The sequence below is a fragment of the Squalius cephalus genome, assembly GCF_949319135.1.
Source record: "Squalius cephalus genome assembly, chromosome: 20".
NCBI lineage: Eukaryota > Metazoa > Chordata > Actinopteri > Cypriniformes > Leuciscidae > Squalius > Squalius cephalus.
The window spans coordinates 35132359-35154858 of record NC_137141.1 but is presented as its reverse complement, the minus strand read 5'-3'; the positions used below and the strand labels follow the sequence as shown (position 1 = coordinate 35154858).

At 36.7% G+C, this 22500-nt stretch overlaps 1 protein-coding gene across 1 annotated transcript in view; it reads right to left on the bottom strand.

Moving 5' to 3' along the window:
* The window catches only part of LOC307148400 (ryanodine receptor 3), a 176833-nt gene that overhangs the window by 141400 nt on the left and 12933 nt on the right, over window positions 1-22500 (bottom strand). Inside the window, exons 2-14 of the mRNA XM_079853889.1 lie at window positions 21972-22091; window positions 17401-17502; window positions 16071-16085; window positions 14400-14474; window positions 14242-14320; window positions 13404-13516; window positions 12874-12973; window positions 11177-11270; window positions 7749-7823; window positions 6932-7088; window positions 5387-5551; window positions 3371-3492; window positions 1344-1524 (exon numbers count right to left, since the gene is read on the bottom strand). Of these exons, the coding sequence (XP_079710015.1) occupies window positions 1344-1524; window positions 3371-3492; window positions 5387-5551; window positions 6932-7088; window positions 7749-7823; window positions 11177-11270; window positions 12874-12973; window positions 13404-13516; window positions 14242-14320; window positions 14400-14474; window positions 16071-16085; window positions 17401-17502; window positions 21972-22091 (1398 nt within the window). The remainder of the gene's footprint in view (window positions 1-1343; window positions 1525-3370; window positions 3493-5386; window positions 5552-6931; window positions 7089-7748; window positions 7824-11176; window positions 11271-12873; window positions 12974-13403; window positions 13517-14241; window positions 14321-14399; window positions 14475-16070; window positions 16086-17400; window positions 17503-21971; window positions 22092-22500) is intronic.

The window sequence follows — 22500 nt, the reverse complement described above, 5'->3', positions numbered from 1 at the left end:
AATTTATATTTTTTTTTTTATATATATTTTTTTTTTACTGGAAAATAATATATACAAGTAAATGTTATATATACTGTATACATCTAAAAAAAATATTTCACTATACACATATATATGTAATGTGAGTATAATAATAATAATTATATTATTATTAGATATTTTTACTGGAAAACAAGGTAAAAATACAAAACATTTACCTGAGAATCAAGAAGACTTCTTTTCTAATAAATGTATCAAAATAATATGAATTTGTGCTTAAATTGAGAAAAATATCCTTGCTTTTTCTTTTAAAATATATTTTTCTGGGCCCATTGGCAGATATTTATATTTATTTTTTTAAGCATAAACTCACTTAACATTGATCAATTTCTCAGAAAATGAGATTTATTATTTCACGTCACTTCACTTTTTAAGTTGATTTAAGAACATTTAAATATTTCTACAGGAAAACAAGACAAGCCTAATGAGTAAGAAAATCACTTTTTGCCGTGTGATTGGTCAATCAGGACGACATCAATTCATTAAAAAATGACTTCTCTCAGAATACCATCTTAGAAAAAAATAAAAGATGTGAATTCGATACAGTTATGTAAGATAAAAGCAAAAGAAAACAATAAATCTTTGTTTTTGTGAAGATCTGCTGACAAATCCACACTAAACTGCAGCACGACGTGTGGAAACAGAAGAGGCATTAATGATTCGGCCATGAGTTAAAACCCTCAACCTTTCCCTCGGGTCATTCTGACCCAAAACCTAGTTTTATTTCTTTTTTTATTTTTATGACTTTTGTCGGACTTGAGTCATGAATACACACACAAAAAAAATTGTGGTTGAAATTGAAAAAAGTAACAAATCTTTTCCTTGGGGGTCAATTTGAATGGAATATGAATGGAATGCTTCAGTTCACATAGAAAAACATAAAAATGCTCAAAGTTCAAACTGAAAATGCTAAAACTTTAACAAAAAAAATAAAATTGTTATAATGTCAGGTGTATGATGCCCAAAGACACCCAATGTAAGATATTTAGAGCTGAATTGAAAGGGTTATGCATGAAATTGTGAGTTATCTTGAATTTAAGTTGAAAGAATGTGAGGAATGTGCTTAAATTACTATTTATTTATTATTTATTGATCAAATCTAGTCATTTAAAAAGGTAAATAAAATTTAAAATAACGAAAAAAATATCCAAAAAATTACATTAAAAAATATCCTAAATATTATCAAAATGAAATAAAATAAGCTTTCTGGACAAAACAAAAACTGAGTATATTTTAGGGCTTCGGGTCATTTTGACCCGCGGGGGAGAGATGTGCTCCTCGGTCCAGAGACGCGTTCAGCTCACCTCCTGCTTGAAGAGGTTCTGCCGGTTCTTCAGCGAACGCAGTTTGATCTGCTTCTTCTCGTGCTCGAGCTCGGCGTCCGGCAGTCTGAAGTACACGATCAGATCGTGCAGCGTCTGCAGAACCTCTTCGATGGGCAGAACCACACACACACGGTTCTTAGCGCTCAGGCCGTCCAGCTCTCTGTCCACACAACAGCAGAGACAGCAACATCAGTCACATCACATGTGTAAGAGCCATCATGCTCCATCTATAACGTGTTGTAGTTCCACTGTTGGACACTGGGGGGAGTGTGGGTTTAATGTGTTGTAGTTCCACTGTTGGACACTGGGGGGAGTGTGGGTTTAATGTGTTGTAGTTCCACTGTTGGACACTGGGGGGAGTGTGGGTTTAATGTGTTGTAGTTCCACTGTTGGACACTGGGGGGAGTGTGGGTTTAATGTGTTGTAGTTCCACTGTTGGACACTGGGGGGAGTGTGGGTTTAATGGGTATATTGGTGGCCAGAGAGAAGTGAAGACAGGTGTAACTAATGAGGGAAGCAAACTATTTCTGAGCGTGTCAGGATCGTATGTGGACATGCAAACATGTGGATTACAATGTGTTTTGGCATCGGAACTGTGACATATAAAGGGATGAATGCAGTGCTGGACTGGAAGCGTCTTGTGTGGATCTCAAATAATCCTACAACACCTCATTGTCGCTACAACATGAATGATGAACACTGCTTACAATATTCCTCATTATAATAATGAATATGCAGAATAAAGCTCCAGCTCTTCTCTATATCAGTGTCAGTGTTTCTGAACTCACTGTATCTTGAGTTTCTTCCGGGAACGAACACGTCACAATATTCCTCATTTACATAATTAATGCGCAGAATAAAGGGGCGGGGCCTGGTTGAGTTAGTTAGTAGTGTGTTAAACTGGCGGTTATGGAAAGGGGCGGGACATTTCCCAAACACTCTCGAAACACTCGACCAATCACAACACACTGCTCCAGCCGACCAATCAGAGAACAGTGTGCTTTTCAGGAGGAGGGGCTACATAGAGACAGGAAGTAAACAGAGCGTTACTGACAGACTGGGAAGAGAGGAGCCGCAACAATGGAGAATATGAGGAGAATAATCAACATTCAAGCAGGAAAACCTGTTCTAGTAGAGCCTGAAACATCAAGACTTTGAACATACAGTCAAACCAAACATTATTCAGACACCAGATATAATATTTAATATTGTTTCACTAGTGTGATCAGGACACTATAGTTCATTTATGTGAGTGAGGAGAGCAAAATAAAGTGACATATTATACCCAATAACTCTTCATACAGAGACTACCAGTAACAATGATTGGGACACTTTGAGCTGATCATGTTTTGCTGAAGTGTGTTTTCTTTAATTGCTAATGCTCTTTTTACACACAGACTGAACACAATGAAGCATTGCTTGGTGATTGGTTGAGCTAAACTGGTATTATCTAATTGTGTAGTTAAATTTAACAGCTGACAGATATTCAACATAATTCATGTGTGAGACAGTCTAACAGAAGGACGGACAAAACCAGTCAAATATCAACTGAGTTCTGCTCATATTTTATTACCATTTTCTAAACTATAGCGAATAAACTGATGATGTGAGAAATGTTGAAGGTGTGTGAATACATGTTGGTTTGACTGTAAAATATTCACTTATATAAGCGGCCTGTGGGATAATAACCCGTATGACTGCAGTCCATCTCAGAGCTACAAGAGGAACAACCGCAGGAACCGTGACGCTGAACTGTGACGGTAATGAACTTCCCGGAATAACGTTCAACTCTGAGCCAAAACAGCGCCGCTTATGTAAGATTATTAAACATATTTCCTGAAAAATGTCCTGGGTGAAAGTGCCATCGGCTCGAGAACATTCGAGATGCATGTGAGAGCTAAAAATAGTGTGTTTGTGAGCTCCAGTGCACCATCTGGCCAGAAAACACACTTACTCCACACACACGTGAGGCTGAAGCGAGGTCAAAGGTCGTGTGTGTGTGATACCTGATGAAGCAGCTGAAGAGACGAGTGGTGTTCCGGATGATCCGAGCCGCTCTCGACTCCTCGTGTTGACATCGCTGAAGCGTCAGACCGTCATCCATGTGTCCTTCAGAGTGAAGACAGGCCTGAAACACACAGAGCACCGCTGAACTCACACCACACGCACTTCATATTCAGCGCATGTCGAAGTTAATATCAGCACTTAAACTACATGCACATCATAACACAAGACATCGCTTGACCAAAGCCAACTACACATGAGGATTTAGTACAGGAGGGTATTATAGTTCACTAAAGACATTTCGTTAAAAATATACTGTATTTCAGCTCAAATAAATCATAACTGAAATAAAATAAAATATTCCAAGGCAACATATGTCATTTTCATCATGTAACTTGATGCACTACTAAAACTGGAATTAAAATAAATCAAAACTATACATAATTCTATTTAAAAAAAACTAAAAAAAAAAAAAAAAAAAATCCATAAAAAAAAAAACAACATTAACTACAAAAACATTACCTGAAATATAATATTAAAAATCATATTTTATATCAGCTAGTCATTTAGTTTAACTTAACTAAATTAACGCAACTAAAATAAATGTTAAAAAGACAATAAAATATAAATTTTATAAAATATATATTTTATTTCAGCTAGTTGCTAAAGCAACATTTCTCAATTTTATTCAGTTTAACTTGATGTACTAAAATAACTCAAATAAAAATAGAAATTGACAAAAAAATAAGACATATATATACAAAAAATGTAATACTTTAAAATAAAATGTTAACTAAAACAATCTAATTTTATTTTACTTCTTTTCTTTTACCTGATGTAAAATAACTAAATACAAAAAAATTCATAAAACCTACATAGACATATTTAAAAAAGATAAACTAATAAAATGTCAAACACAACAAAATGAATAAAACTTTAAGATAAAGAAGAACAGAAAATATGACAAAATGTAAAACATTAATAAAAACTATAATAGCATTTTAATTATGTTAAAATCCTTTGCAATTTGGAGGCCGTTTCAAAGAATGTAAAATGATTATGCAAACGTGCTGATATTTTCTGTTCATTTATGGGGCATTTTTCCAATTTTGGGGGCATTTCTGTTCATTTATGGGGCATTTTTCCAAATTTTGGGGTAATTTTTATTAATTTGGGGGGCATTTTTCCTAATTTTGGGGGCATTTCGGTTCATTTATGGGGCATTTTTCCAATTTTGCGGGCATTTCTGTTCATTTATGGGGCATTTTTCCAATTTTGGGGGCATTTCTGTTCATTTATGGGGCATTTTTCCAAATTTTGGGGTAATTTTTATTAATTTGGGGGGCATTTTTCCTAATTTTGGGGGCATTTTTGTTCATTTATGGGGCATTTTTCCTAATTTTGGGGTAATTTTTATTAATTTGGGGGGCATTTTTCCTAATTTTGGGGGCATTTTTATTAATTTATGGGGCATTTTTACTAATTTTGGGGGCATTTTTATTAATTTATGGGGCATTTTTACTAATTTTGGGGGCATTTTTATTAATTTATGGTGCATTTTTACTAATTTTGGGAGCATTTTTATTCATTTATGGGGAATTTTTCCTAATTTTGGGGGCATTTTTATTAATTTGGGGGGCATTTTGACTAATTTTGGGGGCATTTTTATTCATTTATGGGGCATTTTTATTCATTTATGGGGCATTTTTCCTAATTATGGGGGCATTTTTATTAATTTGGGTGGCATTTTTATTCATTTATGGGGCATTTTTACTAATTTTGGGGGCATTTTTATTCATTTATGGGGCATTTATATTCATTTGGGGGGCATTTTTATTCATTTATGGGGCATTTTTACTAATTTTGGGGGCATTTTTATTCATTTATGGGGCATTTATATTCATTTGGGTGGCATTTTTGCTCCAAGCCCCTGGTGTGTGTGTGGCGTAATGGAGCGGCCCGTTTCAGGTCATTAGACCTGGCCTACATGAACTCTATGATGCAGATGTGAAGCTCACTCGTCGCTTGAGCGGCCCCAGTCGAGCAGATTTGACGTCGGGCGCCTGATAGGACAGCCAGAGTCCCGTCGCCACGTGCATCACGAAACACTGAGAGTCTCCGTACTTGATCTCCGCCACTCCCATGCCCTCGATGTCCCGCTTCGGACTGCACTCCAGCTTATCCTGAACAAACACAGAACACACATTTACTGCAGCAGATCTAGAGTGTGTGAGACCATTCATATGATATCAAGGCACTTTTATTTCTAGAGCACATTTAAAACAGCCACCGCTGACCAAAGCGCTGCACAATCTAACAACTTTAGACTATAAAATACATGAACTCACAGGAACACACACAAATTCAGAAAATTACATTGAACCAAGAGAATATTCATGTGACATCAGATTAAAATAAAACGTTAACTAAAACAATGTATAATATTATTATATATTATTAATTTGATTTGACATCTTTTCATTTAGTTTAACCTGGTGTATTAAAATAACTCAAATTGAAAAAAGTTATAAAAACTACATAGACATGTTAAAACAAGACAAACTAATAAAACGTCAAACACAACAAAATAAATAAGCCTGAAAATATGACAATAAAAATGTAAAACATTAATAAAAACTATAATAGCATTTCAGTTATACTAAAATAACAGGCTTCCTTTGCAATCTGGAGGCCGCTTCAAAGAAATGTAAAATGATGAGGATTAAAAAGAAATTCATAAAAAACATATAGACATACATATATATATATGTATATAAAAAAAAACTTAAAATAAAATGTTAACAATTTATACAATAAAATGTAAAAAATTAAAAAAAAAAAAAAAAAATTTCTTCTTTTCATTTAATTCAATTTGGAGGCTGATTAAAATAATCAGAAAACATCACCTCTACAAACAGCTCTTGCTCTTTCTGTCGAGCATTAAATATTAATAGTTAACAAGCACAGTTTACAGCGAAAGCATGAAGCGTTTACAGCTCATCACTCATGTGATTATGAGTTTGACCTGAAAACATGATGATAGATCTGGAGCTCTTCACGACTCAATAATGAACTAACATTACAGCACATCCAGAGGCAAAGCTGATGAATCCTCAAACACTGGGATCGCTTTCCCTGCTGGAACGTCGGGAGTAAAATCAAAGCAGCGGAGGGAGAATAAGCGGATGACAAATGACACACTATAAAAGTGATGGTTCTCATTTAATGAAGCTCTGGAGGAAGATCCTCTTTGCTGAATATTGACCCTTTGAGAGCTGGAATCAATTAGAGCATCTTTTACAGATTTAACTCTAATAATTCAATAAACTTCAGTGGTTTAGTCTGATATTAAAGGCCTCTGTGGAAGTTGACTGATTAGTAATGTGATGAACATCTGTAATGTGTCTGAAAGAGTCTCTTCTGCTCACTAAAGCTGCAGTATTTGCACTGATGTTGTGTGTGAATGAATGCACATTATTTCAGATCACGAGTGCACTGATGTTGTGTGTGAATGAGTGCTCATTATTTCAGATCACGAGTGCACTGATGTTGTGTGTGATCACCTTGGAGGCTCTGAAGCAGAAGGCTGTGGCCGTGGTGTCGGATCGCTCTCGGTCCTGCAACACAACGCCCCGGTCCTCGGTCAGCGCCAGATAGTGGCCGGTGGTCAGGTGACGCAGGCGGAACGGTTGACCCCAGCGAATGTGACTGCCACACCAACTGAACACACACGGAGATCATGGGTTAATAAGGTCATGTACAGTTCAGCGTTAAGGGCCCTATTTTAACGATCTAAGCTCACGGGCTAAAGCGCACGGCACTAGTGCACTATTCTCTTGATGAGGAATGGGTGTGTTTTGGGTGTAACGTGCAATAAACCAATCAGAGTCTCATCTCCCATTCCCTTCAAAAGAAAATACTCAGCAATGCTGTCGACTTATGAATTTACACATGGTTTGTCTTAAAGCAGATTAAAAACTCCACATAAACAACATTAAAATCTGCATTTTCACCACAGGAGACTTTAATAACTCCATAAACTTAATCATTTTATGAGCCTAGAAGTGCTTAATAAATAGATAAATGGATGAATAATAACTGGTTATGGCAACAACACAAGAGAAGCTCAAACATAAACAACACACAACGGCCAAATATAACGAGGTTTGGTCACTGTTATATTCGTTTGCAGTGAGTCGCGTTCCATTCAATTACGTAATGATAATTTAGGGGATTTACTGCCATATTTAAATGCATTTTTCACTCCTGAAACTTAATAACTAATAGCTATAATGAATTACAATAATTATTACAGAACATCCTGAAGGACTTTGGACTGAGACGATCTCATGACTAGATCTTGGTTCTGAAGACACACACCTGATCCGCAACGGCTCCAGCCTCCACAGAGATCGGGCTTTCGCTCCGGCTTTACCAGTCTCATAGTTCACCAATCTGAAAAACACCAGTCAGAACGAGTTTACAAGAAACGGGAGGCAAAAAAGCGTTTCAAATCAACACAAACGCCCCCCATAAATCAATTATGACTATTAAAGTGAAAATGAATGAAAAGTGTTGATTGTGTGCATCATTTTTTATTTTTTTTTTGCTACGTTCTTTGCTCGTTTTCTGTATATAACTGATTTCCAGTTTGAAAAACCGTGTCAACTAAAATAACCAGTGTCAAGTCTTGATTTTCTATTGTAAGAAGCAATAAACTAATTCATAAATGGTTCTTATCTTGTTTTTGTCTGTAAAGCCAGAATATCATGTGCCGTTTCCCCAAACACAAAGCATTTTTTATGTATTCTTTTAATCAATATTAACATTATTACAGTATCAAGAGTAATTATGCTTTTAGTCATAATATTGCAGCTCTACCCTGGAATGAGTTCCTGTTTTTTAATTGTATCATTTATAAATTATCATTCAAAAGTTTAGGGATTTTTAATATTTTTCTCTTCTGCTCACTAAAGCTGCGTTTATTTGATCAAAAATACAGTAAAACAGTGAAATATTATTGTAATGTAAATCATCTGTTCTCTATGTGAATATACAGTAAAGTGTAATTTATTCCTGTGATCAAAGCATCATTACTCCAGTCTTCAGTGTCACATGATCCTTCAGAAATCACTCTAATATGATGATTTGATGCGCGAGAAACATTTGTTTGTTTATGTTAAATATTTTTATGGAAACTGTGATGCATTTATTTTTCAGGATTCTTTGATTAACAGAAAATTCAAAAGAACAGCATTTATTTATTTTTTAAGTTAACAAATGTCTTTACGGTCAATTTTGGACAATTTAATGCATCCTTGCTGAAAAAAAGTATTTCTTTCTTAAAAAAAAAAAAAAACCGTACTGACCTGAACGGTAGTGTACATGTACTTTCAAATTGTATAATTCTGATGAACTGATTAAATGTAAATGCGTACCTTAAAGCCAATGCAAGTCGCTTTGTATAAAAGCAACTGCCATATGCATAAATGTAAAGGTAAATAAGAATGATTAAAAACAAATAAATACTTTAAATCTGAATCTAAAACCACCAGTAGGAGGCAGCAAATCACTGTCCTAATGAGTGAGTCATTGAATCGTTCACTCAACAAATGCATTTAAATGGCTGATTGATTCAGAAATCACACACTTCTCTACTACTGTACATACTGTAGTAGGCAGTGCATATGTCAGAATTCACAGCACAATTTCAGACACAGTTAAATCCTAAAGCTGACTTAACCTTCCCTTGGGTCATGTTGACCCGCAAATCATTTTTGATAAAATTGAAAAAATTGAGTGTTTATCAGAGGCATCCAAGACCCCAGGACTTTAGTCGCACTTGAACCACGAATACACAAAACAATTTTTTAATGGATTCGAGGAGTTTTGTGGTTGAAATTTAAAAAAGTAACAAATCCTTCTCTCTCGGGTCAATCTGACCCTCTTAGGAATGAATGGAATGCGAGGAATGCTTCAGTACACATAGAGAAAACATAAAAATGCTCAAAATTCAGACTAAAAATGCTAAAACTTCACCAAAAAATTATTTTATAATGTCTATATGTGTTTCTGAATGCACACTGAAGGGAACTGACTTTAGGACCCAGAGGAACAGCTCATTTACTCCATATAGAGATATAAGGCCATCTAGAGTCATGAAATATCATCTTCTTATTTATTTTTCCACAAGAGGTCGGCAAAGACACCCAATGTAAGATATTTAAAGGGTTATGCATGAAATTGTGAGTTATTTAGAATTTAAGTTGAAAAATGTGCTTAAATGACTATTTATGTATTATTTATTGATCAAATCTAGTAATTTAAAGGTAAATCAAATAAAAAAATTACATAAAAAAAATCTCCAAAAAAAAAAATTTACATAAAAAAAAATTGAAAAAATGAAATAAAATGAGCTCTCTGGACAAAAAATTGCTTTAGGGCTTCGGCTCATTCTGACCCACGAGGGAAGGATGAAGGTTAAACTAATGTGGTTTAGAGGAGATTTTCTGTTAACGGTAACCGTCACGTTTATTGATCAGAAGCGCTGCACGTCATCGAGGACGTGAAACACTCTGGATAACAGAGATCTGCGATACGTCTGAAGGGCGTCTTGCAGAAACTGCTGTAAAGGAAGGAGTCCCTTTGATTAGATTTCAAGGACAGGACCGAACGCCACAGGCCGGAGCTGACAGCCCACATCTAACCCTGCAGACGACGCTCCGAACGCTAAAAATAGGCCACACGCCTACGAGGAGCTCAGAGGGACCGAGCGCATCTTCAGCGGTTCGTCTCCGGGTTACGCTCAACTCGACCCAGTTCAGACGCGGCACGCTCTTCACAGACGCTTCTGAATCACAGAGATCACACCAGGATGAGCTTCAAAACGGCACACTATCATATCATTTAAACTGATCTGGACATCGACACCCAATGGAAGATATTTAGAGCTGAATTAAAAGGGTTATGCAGTGAGTTATTTTGAATTTAAGTTGAAAAATGTGCTTAAATTACTATTTATGTATTATTTATTGATCAAATCTAGAAATTTAAAGGGTAAATAAAATAAAACCTGGTTGTCATCTGAAGAGCTGAGACTGAGTTTGCTTCATGACTGAATTTTGCAACATCAACTGTTATTTTCCTGTTTATTACGGTGAAGCTGCTTTGACACAATCTGTAGTGTATAAAGGTGACGTTCATGATCATCATTTGGACTTTACTGATGTAGAGAAAATCTTTAGATCATCATGTGCTTCACAACCTTTTAGACGGCACATTAAAATAACCAAATAAAATAATTAGAATTAGAATAATTAAACTTCATAAGTCCACAAGTTAAGAGCTGAATGTTCTTGTTAACCTTTTCCAATCATTCCTGATTTACTGGATTTTAAAACATTTTTAATCATTTAAAAAATACATATTGCTCACAATTTCTACCCGATAAAATATTTTAGAGCTTGGCATAACTGGATGGATGGAAATATTAGATAGATAGATGGATGGAAATATTAGATAGATAGATGGATGGAAATATTAGATAGATAGATGGATGGATGGATGGATGGATGGATGGATGGATAAAAGCTTCGTCATTAATCCCGGTTTTCCAAGACTGAGAATCCTGGTTTTTAAAGACAAAAAAAAAAAAAAAAAAAAAAAGATTTTTAGCTTATTTTAAAGCTTGTTTTGTCTCATTTTAGATCATTTAAAGTCATCTTGACGCCCTCTTGGAAGTTTGCTGAAAGCTCCTGGGTGATGATGATGATGATGATGATGATGATGGACAGATATCTGGTTTCTACCTCTGCTCTTCCTCACTCTGATCCGACCCCGGGATCGTCAGGACCTCATCGTGCCCGTGAAAGAGACGCATCACATGACCACCAAGAAGGTATCCTATAGGACGAAAGAAGAATCAGTCAGGCAAAGTCTTTAGAAAATCAAAATCAAGAAAATCAATGATGTTTTACTGCAAAACCATTGGTTTTTTTTCATGCTGTAGTGACTATCCTTAATCAGACTGTCCTGTTAGTCACTTCATGAGTCTTCAGTGTTGATCCAAGTAAATCCAAACAATAATCCAACAAGTGTTTCCAGAGCGGGTCTTCAGACCGGTGCCTTCTGTTTGTTTGCCACTCCATTAAGTTTGCATTTTAAATCAGTTTGTTTTCTCCGTTTATTTTCTGTAATCACGTTTATAATAAACAACAAGAAAAGCATGTGCAACTTGGTGGACAATGGACTTTTAAGACAAAGAATATAACCCTCAGCAGACCCAAGAAGAGACAGGACAGTCACTACACACGCACTGGTACATTCTGAGATATATAAAAGAAATATCTCTTTTATAATATCTTATAAAAGATATGTCTTATAGGACAAAAGAAGAATCAGTCAGGCAAAGTATTGATAAAACAAATCAATAAGAAAATCAATGATGTTTTACTGCAACCATTGTTTTTTCATGCACTGCTCAATTTTGAGAGCTATTTCTGTTTTTCATAACCTGTCTTTCAGACAGCATCCAAAGTACACATTTAACTTTTTATTTTATTGCACTTGAGGCGAGACACCCCAGGTGAATATGGTAAAACAGGTAACTAATAAATATCACCATACTTCACCAGTTGATTGATTATATTAATAATTGCAAACATTTTTGTATTACAAGTTTTCTGAAATGTGATGTTTAAATATGCAAATGAGGCGTTATCTAATTAAATATGCACTAATTTGCATACATTTCTAAAAAAAAAAAAAATCTGAACATTGGATGAAGTCAGGTTCAAAATTCTTGTTTCATTTTATATATATATATATATATTAGAGTCGAAGGTTTTTTCACAGTGGATTTCGGAAATCTCTATTTATCACAAATCAGAAAATACTGTCTTTATTTTCTATTTGTTTTTTTACAAAATACAATATTTATTTTTGAAAATATACAAAAAACATAAAAAATAGGAATAAAATGTTGCATAAAATCAGGAAAATTATAAATGAACAAACCCCTCTGTAAAACCTTCAGAATACAGATAAGAATAAAACTGTGAAGTTTGGTGAATGCAAGTGGAGATTTCCGGCTCAATGCAGGAGGAAAAACTCATTTTGAGAAAACGGCCTTTAAAGATATACTGTAATTGAAATCTACAGACGCAAATCGATAAAGTGCTCTAAAAGATACAGGTAAAAGTGTGTTTTGGATGTTTTCTTTCCACTACTCTGAAAATACACTTCATGAAAAGCCCAAAATCTCAAAATTGACAGATGCATGAAACAACAGTGTTTTTGCCTGTAGTGTCTGCACTGTAAAAATGTATTTATAACAACATTTTTTCTTTGGTCAAATCCACTTAGATCATTTATGTGGTTCAGATAACTTAATATTTTGAGTTTCTTTTGATTAATCCATTCTCCTTCATTGTATTAACTCTTTTTTTTTTATTATTTCAATGAATTTCAAATTAAGGCAACCAGAAGGCTGGCTTTGGTGACGAACCTTCCTCCACGTTGCTCCCGGAGCAGGTGGGATGCACGTTCCACAGCGTTTGCATGAACGACGCGTCCACGTGGATGTTGCCATTGGATATGGACAGATGCTGTCGGGGAGACGGGGTGCATAATCGTTACCATGGCAACACGTCATCTCGTGTCATGTGGGTCCTATGATGCGTTTGCCCCAGAGGTCATAACTGAGAAGCTTTGCATCATGGGTTATGCTTGCATGAATTCAGATTAAGCTGTAAAAAGCTGTCCACTAACAAACACACTGACTAATGCTGATCATGTCTGACTCATCTGGACCAGAGATATGACAATGTATACTGGAAGTGTCAATCATTTATTTGCTATATGAAGCTGCTGATGCTCAGACAGACATACAAAAAGTGAATTATTACTAGAACGATGAAATTTGATTTGACGTTCAAGACTTTGATTTTACGCCCAAGACTTTTATTTGACATTCAAGACTTGAAGAAAATCAAATGTAAAGTCATGTCTTGTGTGTTGGGTTTATTTGATACTCACAAGATAGCGTTCAGATGAAACACTGACGAGAATGAGATCATCTCCGATGCGCACTTTCTCCCCCTCGGATCTCTGTTTGGACGCGGGGTGAATCGTCCACCAACAGGGCTCGCCTGGAGAGAAACACACCGACACACAGATCGTAAACGCTGGACTCTCATCGCCTCTCGGGCTGGGCAAAAAAAATCTATTTTTCAATTAATCGTTTTTTAAAATGTGGTCGATTCAAAATCGATTCTCAAAGGCCACGAATCAATTTTTTTTTCATATTTATTTATCTATCACCCAAAAGCCAGTATTAGTTTTCCTCCACTGTTCATAGGCTTCCATGTTACAGCTAATGCTGGGAGATTTTATGTTTGTTTTATCTTAAACATAAAATAACCTGATCATGTTTCGAAGGCGTGCAACTGTTCTGACTTGTCCAATTTTCAACATCAATTTTTCATCTTGCATCAAAATCCTTTCCATTCATTGTACGCATTTGAAATATAGAGTTGGGTTCTGTTTTATTCTATACAAGTGTATCTAAAATAAAAAGAGTTTAAAAGTTCTTAATTTCTTTTTATTAATTAACCATTTGTAAACTTATGTTCACTGTTCTTTTTTATGAAATATAGGATTTGTATTAAATCTGTTAATTGAATCGAGAATTGAAATCAAAAATCGAATTCAGAATCGAAATCGAATCAAATTGAGAGTTTGCGAATTGAAATCGAATCGAATTGGAACATCGGAATCGATACCCAGCCCTAATCTCCTCATGGGATTTCTAGAGGTTCCTGGAGTCTAGAAAACAAACTGACTTTCACCTTCAATCCGAACAATCATGCTTCACCTGTTGAGTCTTCTTGAAGTCCCACATCAAACGATAATTTATCCGTCATCGACCGTGACGTCTTCAGACAGGTCAGATACTGCAGCACAAAACATGAAACTGTCACACAACCTGCAGAGAGTCAAACAGAGCTGACGACAGAACCAAAGTTCACCAACCATCCCGCTGAAGGAGTGTCTGAGGAGAATAGCGTGACCGTAGAGTAAGGTCCGGTGTCCTCCGCCCTGGGCCGCCTGCGGACAGAGCCATTACAAACAAATAAATATCTGAACCATTACAGTCACTCCTTCATCAGACACAAACAAATAAATATCTGAACCATTACAGTCACTCCTTCATCAGACACAAACACATAAATAAAGCTGCAAGCAGCAATTAAGGAGCCAAGCACAAAGAGGACACAACAAGTCATGATTGCATTGCTCAGAGCATCTGGGGTCTCATTTATAACACTGTGCGTAGGATCCTTACTAAAAGTGTGTGTGCACCCGAAAGCCAAAAATGGAGTACGGCAAAAAATATTCAGACTTATAAAACCGTGCTTACGCCAGAACCTGCGCAGAATTCCCTTTATAAATCCCAGTCAGAGGAAGATTGTGTTCACATGGGTCGTCTCCCCGAAATATCCATATCTGGAGCTTACAACGCCTCGTTTTACTATGCATAAGGTCATCAGCATATCATTTGCATATGCATATTCATCCATGTGATACCATGTTTAACGGTACAAGACATTAGGAAAATATAAGATACGGATCCATGACACTGATGCATTTCTGAGAAAGTTTTTCTCAATCTTTTCCACTGGCCAAATAGTATTTTTAATTGCTTTATATTTTTAATTGGAAATAGATAGGCCTTATTGTGCATTATTGATCATATGCGTGAAAATATTTCAGGGCCTGTTTTGTGCGACGCAACGGTTATAAATGAGGCAGATCAACTGCAACAATGAGCAAAAATAACAGCATATTAAGATGATTTTAGGCAAAATCATGCCTCAACTTTGTTGCAGCGGTTCAGTCTATCGAAACGAAATCAATAACATTTGTCGGCACAGTCTGAAGATGATCTGACTCGAATTTGGTAAAAATCAGACAAACGGTCTAGGAGGAGTTCGAAAAAGTAGGTTTTTAAAGAAAATCAAAATGGTGGACAGGAAGTTTGGCTGACAATGGCAAAATTGGTATCTCTGTTTTACGGCATGACCCACAGAATCTATTAAGACCAGTTTCATTATAATAAGCTAATTTTAAGCTAAGTTATGAGCATTTTTGCTAATTTATGATAACTTTTGACCACAAGGTGGCGCTGCCCCGAAATTTTACCCTCAGTGTGCCGAAGACACCTACTACTTGGTGCTGAAGACACAGAGTTTCGTAACAATATGCCAATGCATTTGTAAAATACAGCATTTTCCGACAACATTCAAAACCAAAATGGCTGATATGGGAAAACTGGTTATCGGATGAATCGGACGAAAAAATCATTTTGTTTCATTTTTTTCTTTTTATAATTTTGTTTCTAGCCAAAAAAACCTTACGGTTTTAAAGTTATTAGCACAAACGTAAGTGCAAATTTGGACAGCTGGTGGCGCTAGAGGGATTGAGTTAGAGACTCCAAATTTGATATGGTGACAGGTCAGATTGTCCTCCATCTGTGTGCCAAATTACACAACTTTACCACAAGCGCTTCTATGGCCTGCTATAGACCTCCAGAGCGGAGGAAGAATAAGAACGCCACTGATTTAATAGGTGTCTACACACCTTCAGTGCTTGGCCCCTAATAACCCGAGCAGATGCAGAATCAGAAGCAGCGAGAATACTCACCTTTCTAATGAACTGCTGCGGGAGGCGTGAAGAAACCACAGAAAAAGAGTGTGAGACAAATGCTTTTGATAAACACCGACATTTGATCGTCATCTTCAGTTCATTGCGTCTAATGTTACACGCTTGCGCTACAGGAGACCGAAAGCAAAGATCAGAGCCGCCACCGGTCATCAGGCTCACCGTCTGGACCTTAAAGACATCTGACCTTTAAACAAAAGCCCTGGAGCTTCAAACTGACTGTGAAGAGACACTGAGCGACCCAAAGACTGATAGGGGTTAAAGATCTGGGTTACTAACACATCCGTAAATGCGAGGCTAGTGTTTTGAAAGACGCTGTTGACTCTTCGGTCAGACGCAGTTTAAGTAAAGAGTGCCAACATGTTGTTCTGATTCAGTATGAGATGTTGTTAACACTATTTTCCTAGCTTGTTATTAAATAAAGTCTCTTAGCTCAGAAAAATGTACTTTTTCTCATGCTAGCGGCGCACAAATGCGCACTACACATAGAGAGCAAATGAAATTACGAGCATGCAACGTCAAAGTTATGTAGTCAATTAGTAAATTATAAAATTACCAAAAAGTACCAATAAATAACATAACTGGTGCTTCATATGCATGTATATATTTAATAAATATCTGCATGTATATACTGTAAATATATATTTACACATAATATATAATAAATATAAATATTTTATATATAAATGACAAATTTTTCTTAAATATATACATGTATATGTGAGTATTTACATAAACAAAACAATTATACACAGTACACACACATATATTATGTAAACACAAACTTTTATTTTGGACGTGATTAATCGTTGCCCAGCACTAATAAAGAGCCAATGAAATCACGAGCATGCAAAGTCGTAGTTACGTAGTCAATTTGTAAGTTATAAAATTACCAAAAAGTACCAATAAATAACATAACTGGTGCTTCATGTGTTAGCCAGGAAGTTTGGGACTGCTACAGAAGACTCTCGGTCAACAATCGTCAGGTGTTTTAGTCTTCAACCCCGCTGACCTGCGGGGTCCCTCAAGGTTCTGTTCTTGGCCCTATTTTGTTTTAACCATATATCTTACTTTTAGGGTCGATTTTTCATAACTATGGGATTTCTTTTCATATTTATGCTGATGAAAATGCCTTGGACTCAACTATCAACACTGTGCGCTTGATCGAGAAACATGTATATACAGTATAGAGAGAGAGAGAGAGAGAGAGAGAGAGAGAGAGCGAGAGAGTCGATGTCAGGCGGAAACCTTGTTTCTTCATATTTTGACAGCTCTCAGTGTTTGTGTGAGATTGGCGTGTTTTTGTACTTACGTCATTGTTTTGTCCAGTTTTAGCGAGCATTTCCTGCAGCGCGCGGACAGAGAGCGACTGCTCCAACACGAAGCTACAGATGCACAGATCTGGAGGAACATACTGAAACACACACAGACACCAGAAAGTATGTCAGGACAAACAGCATTTTTTGCTAACATGAATTAGCATGTTACTTTCATGTCATACCAAATTGCTAACATGTTGCTAACATGTTTTAACACTTTGCTAACACATTTTACCACTTCCCTAACATGTTTTAGCACACTGCCGGCATGTTTTAACACGTTGATATTCAAGCTTGAGCATGAATTACCACATTACTAACATGATTTAACATGCTGTTAGCACGTTTAAGCAGATTGCTAACCTGAATTAGCATGTTGATAACATGTTTTAACATGCTGCTAGCACGATTAAGCATGTTGCTAGCACATTTTATCACATTGCTAGCATTAATTAACATGTTGCTAATATGTTTTAGCACATGAAAATAAGTGTTTATTACAGACACCGTTTAAATGTTTATATTTCATCAACAAATTCATAAAGATAATATAAAAACTACATTACGTGCAGTTAAATTTTTTACTGCAACAACTTAATTGTTAATGCATTAATAAATATTATCTAATGGAACCTTATTATAAAGTGTTACCAAAACATATATTCAAGTTATAATTCTGTCCCATTACAGATTCAGTGTTTTCAGTCTCTCAGCATCAGAGCTTTATTGTGACTTAAAGCCTGTATTTTAATTCTAACATTGAACACTGTGGAAACTACAAACAATGACAAAAAAGTACTGTAAATTTTTTTTATTTTAGAACATAAAAACTAACTGCTAATAATAGTCCTAATAGTAGTTCTGGACACACAAAGAGGAGCAAAAACTTCACGACCCACTAAAGTCAAGCTGAATCAGCATGAGCACGGGTCGCCCTGTTTCCCATCTAATGACCCGTCGTCCGTGAAGTGTTCGGAGATCATCGTTTTCAGGTCAATACTAGAGTTCATTATGCAAGAGGAATCCGCCCTAAATGAAGCCCTGAGGTGTTGGAGTGTGATTTACTTCAGAGGAGAGAACGGCCGGTGAGAGGTTTGGGATCGGAGCCAAAGAGGCCAGAACATGACAGTTTAAGGCGAGCGACGAGAAGATAGATGAAGCAAACTGCCCTCCTTTACCGAGGAACAGCGGACAAAAACTGGGAGAAAAAGTGGATCAGGATGTCCGTGATGATCCAGGTGTGCTGGAGAAACTTTCTCTTTATTATCTGGGCGGGATGTGTAGCTAGATCTGAACTAGTTGGGTTGACCCGGTGAACTCATGCAGACAGCGGTTCTCAATCAGCAAACCACCAAAGGCCTGAAGATAGAGATGCACCGGTATGGAAATGTTAGCCGATACCGATAACCGATAATTCTTTATATTTGAAAGCCGATAACCGATATATTGGCAGATAAAACTAAATAAAAATTTTTATATAATTTTTGAGAGCCTGATTACAATAACACAAGTCTCACCATTAAAATCCATGACCCAAACACAATCGGTATCGGCCGATATATGATCATTCTTAATGTTTCCGTTATCGGCCCGATAATTTTGGCCAAAATATTAAAGCTGATAAATAATGTATTGTTTCCTCCAGCTGAGACTCTTCAGATGCGCACTGTTCAACATGATGGTGTTGAATTGCTTGAAATATGAAATATGATTAGTGGGTGGTGTGGCGCAATGGATAAGACACATGCCTTTGGTGTGAGAGACCCGGGTTCGAATCCACTGTGAGACACCAATGTGTCCCTGAGCAAGACACTTAACCCCTAGTTGCTCCAGAGGCGTGCGACCTCTGACATATATAGCAATTGTAAGTCGCTTTGGATAAAAGCGTCAGCTAAATGAATAAATGTAAATGTAAATGTAAATGATTGAAATCACTTCAAAAAAGGAAAATACAGTTAAAGTGCAAATCTGTCATATCGGCTACACAACATTATAATGAGAACATCATAATTGTGTGTTTGGGTCATGGCTTTTAATGGTGAGACTTGTGTTTTTGTAATCAGGCTCTCAAAAATTATATAAAAATTTGTATTTAGATTTATCGGCCAGTATAACGGTTATCGGCTTTTAAATATCGTCGCTGTCGGGCGGTATCCTCGTATCTCCAAAACCATTATTTTTCAGAAAATTAAAAAAAACGGCATATTTTTGATAATGAGGTGACTAGGCTGTCTAATAGGCGGATATTAGCCTAATCTGCAGGCCATCTTACCTTCGCGCCTCACAGGCTTCCTTGTATTATATTCGATTTTTAACAAAACAGGCCAACTCAGATGTATCTAACCTAACTATTTTCACTCGTTATTGTCTAAAAAAACAGACAGAGTTATGCAAAGATAGGCTGGCTTGGCACCAGTAGACAGCCCTTTTTTCTCCCATAAATAAAAACCTGCTACTTGGGGTATTTTACATGCACAGTGCCAACTTCGAGTCAGTAAAATAATAATAAAAATTATAATTTAATGCTAGTATCCAAAACATTTCATTCAATTCAAGTATTATATTAGATACATTTTAAAACTTCAATGCACACGTATAATAAGCCTAGTAATAAGTAGACATTTAAAATACATCAATAACTGATATCTTAGTTTAACACAGATAAAATCATGGTTAAGGCTTGCTTTACGTGTTGCTCGGCGAGGATTTCCTAATCGTTGTGACTTTCAATCTTGATGAGACAACATGCCGCGGAGGCTCCCGCCGCGGAGTGAAGAAGAGGTGGAGTTACGAGACTTCTCAGACAGTTGAAGTGTCCAATGGAGTTAAGAGATTTGCTCTCAAGCTATTTTCAACACTTTAGATTGGTTAATAATTTGTAAAAATAACAGACCCACGTGGGGACTGACCAGTAGCATCGATTTGTGAAAAAATATGAAATTGACCAAATTTGGACATACGAGGTTTCCGCCCGACAGCGACGATATAAAGAATTATTGGTATCGCCCAAAATGTTCATATCGGTGCATCCCTACTTTTTTGAAGTGATTTCAATCATATTTCAAGCAATTCAACACCATCATGTTGAACAGTGCGCATCTGAAGCGTCTCAGCTGAAGGAAATAATACATTATTTATCAGCTTTAATATTTCGGCCAAATTTATCGGGCCGATAACGGAAACATTAAAAATGATCATATATCGACTCATGCTGATATATCGTGGTGCATCCCTACCTGAATATGACTATATGTGTGTTGAAGCGAGTTTAACGCAGATCTGTGTGAGTGTGATGAGGTAAACAGTTGAGTGACCTTTGACCTCTGTTGAGTGAAGTGAGATAGATTAAAGAACAAGGACTCTAGAGAGAGAGGACAGCAGTGGATGATGGACGATCGCGCCACATCAAGGTCTCGGAGCTGAAGCCTTTAAACGCTGGATCAGATTCAGGTGTGAAGATTACAGACAGTGTAACATCATAACAGAGCAGGTGCATGTTTACATGTATTCTATCATAAATGAGTCTGGTTAAAGCGTTTCAAGCGCTCGGCTCATCAGGTGTGAAGGTGGATCATTAGTTATCTCTCTCCCTGAGGAACGACGTCTCTCATAAGAATAGAAAATGCACAATGAAGACAAACCGGCAGCGAGAGCGGCGATACATCATCCCTGTCTCGGCTAATTACTATCATATCCTTTAGTCACGAGGCATTGAGTCGTTCCTCCTCTGAGACGCACCCACAACAGAGACTGAACACGCTGAACTCAACGAGAACTATCCCGTTAGTGTGTGCGGGATACACAAACACCAAGAGCCATAACCACAGCAATAACTAATTTACAGACAGCTGGGTCATTCCTGTTCAGATCAACCACATTTCGGGAACTACCCCGGCTCAAATTATAGATTGTTTTTTCTGTACAAGTTTGAGACAAACATAAATTACTCTGAAATGATAATTTGGGAATTGAGAGATGAAACCACGTGTATGACCTGAGTCTGTGGTGGAGAAGTGAGTTTAATGTGAAACTCGAGGCTGGGGACCAAATCTGTTCTGTGGGGTGCGGATTGGATCGATTCCTTTCCTAGGGCTCCTCCTGTCCGATTTTAGTGAAAAATCTGATCTATTGGAGACGTCCTATAAATTACTTAGGCGCGCCGAAATAACAGCGCAGACACAGTGTAATCAACATGGGAAAGTCTCACAGTAAAACTGGGAGCTGTGAAAAATATAATACACCGGTGTTTTGCCAGATGAGAAGCATTTTTGAATCAATCTCTTGAATGTTTGATTCAATGACTCACTCATAAAGACTTCACTTGTTTCATTACTGGATGAATCAGCATTTTTGAATGAATCTCTTGAATGAATGATTCAATGATTCGCTCATAAAGACTTCATTACTGGATGAATCAGTGTTTTTGAGCAAATCTCTTGAATGAATGATTCAATAACAAACACATTTTTTAAACAATCATTATATTAATAAATTTTATTCTCCAACCAGAGTAAGAACAGGCTGTCAGACCCGTTTACACGATTAAAAGCAGACACGCGCTCACCTTGGCCTCTGACGTGGGCTCCAGGTAACACAGGCGGTTCCCCAAACCCTCAGCGCTCAGACAGAACTTGCGGTTCTCCTTCTGGATGCAGGCCACACACTGCAGGACCACCTCGTCGTCCTGGCAAACAGCAGAGCCAACACGTGTTTCAGTGAAATTAATAAAAACAGGTTGAAAAGATCAACAAACTTCAGCGTTTCAACTAGAGATGCACCGATTGCAATTTTCTGGGCCGATTCCGATTTCCGATTTTTCATTAAGTTTGACCTGCCGATACCGATTTTAGCCGATTCCGATTTCATTTTTTCTAACCACTTTACAGCACACACAAATATTTCTTTTATATTTTTCTGTAATAGAACATTTTACAATTTGCATAGTACATATTTTTTTGAACAGATAAACGCTATAAAATAGAACTATATAAATTACTCCAGGTGTGGGTAATTCACACACATCTAAAGTGCAGTGTTATGGAAGAACCATTTCCTTTTCACATTCAATATCCAATAATTTTTTATATATGTAT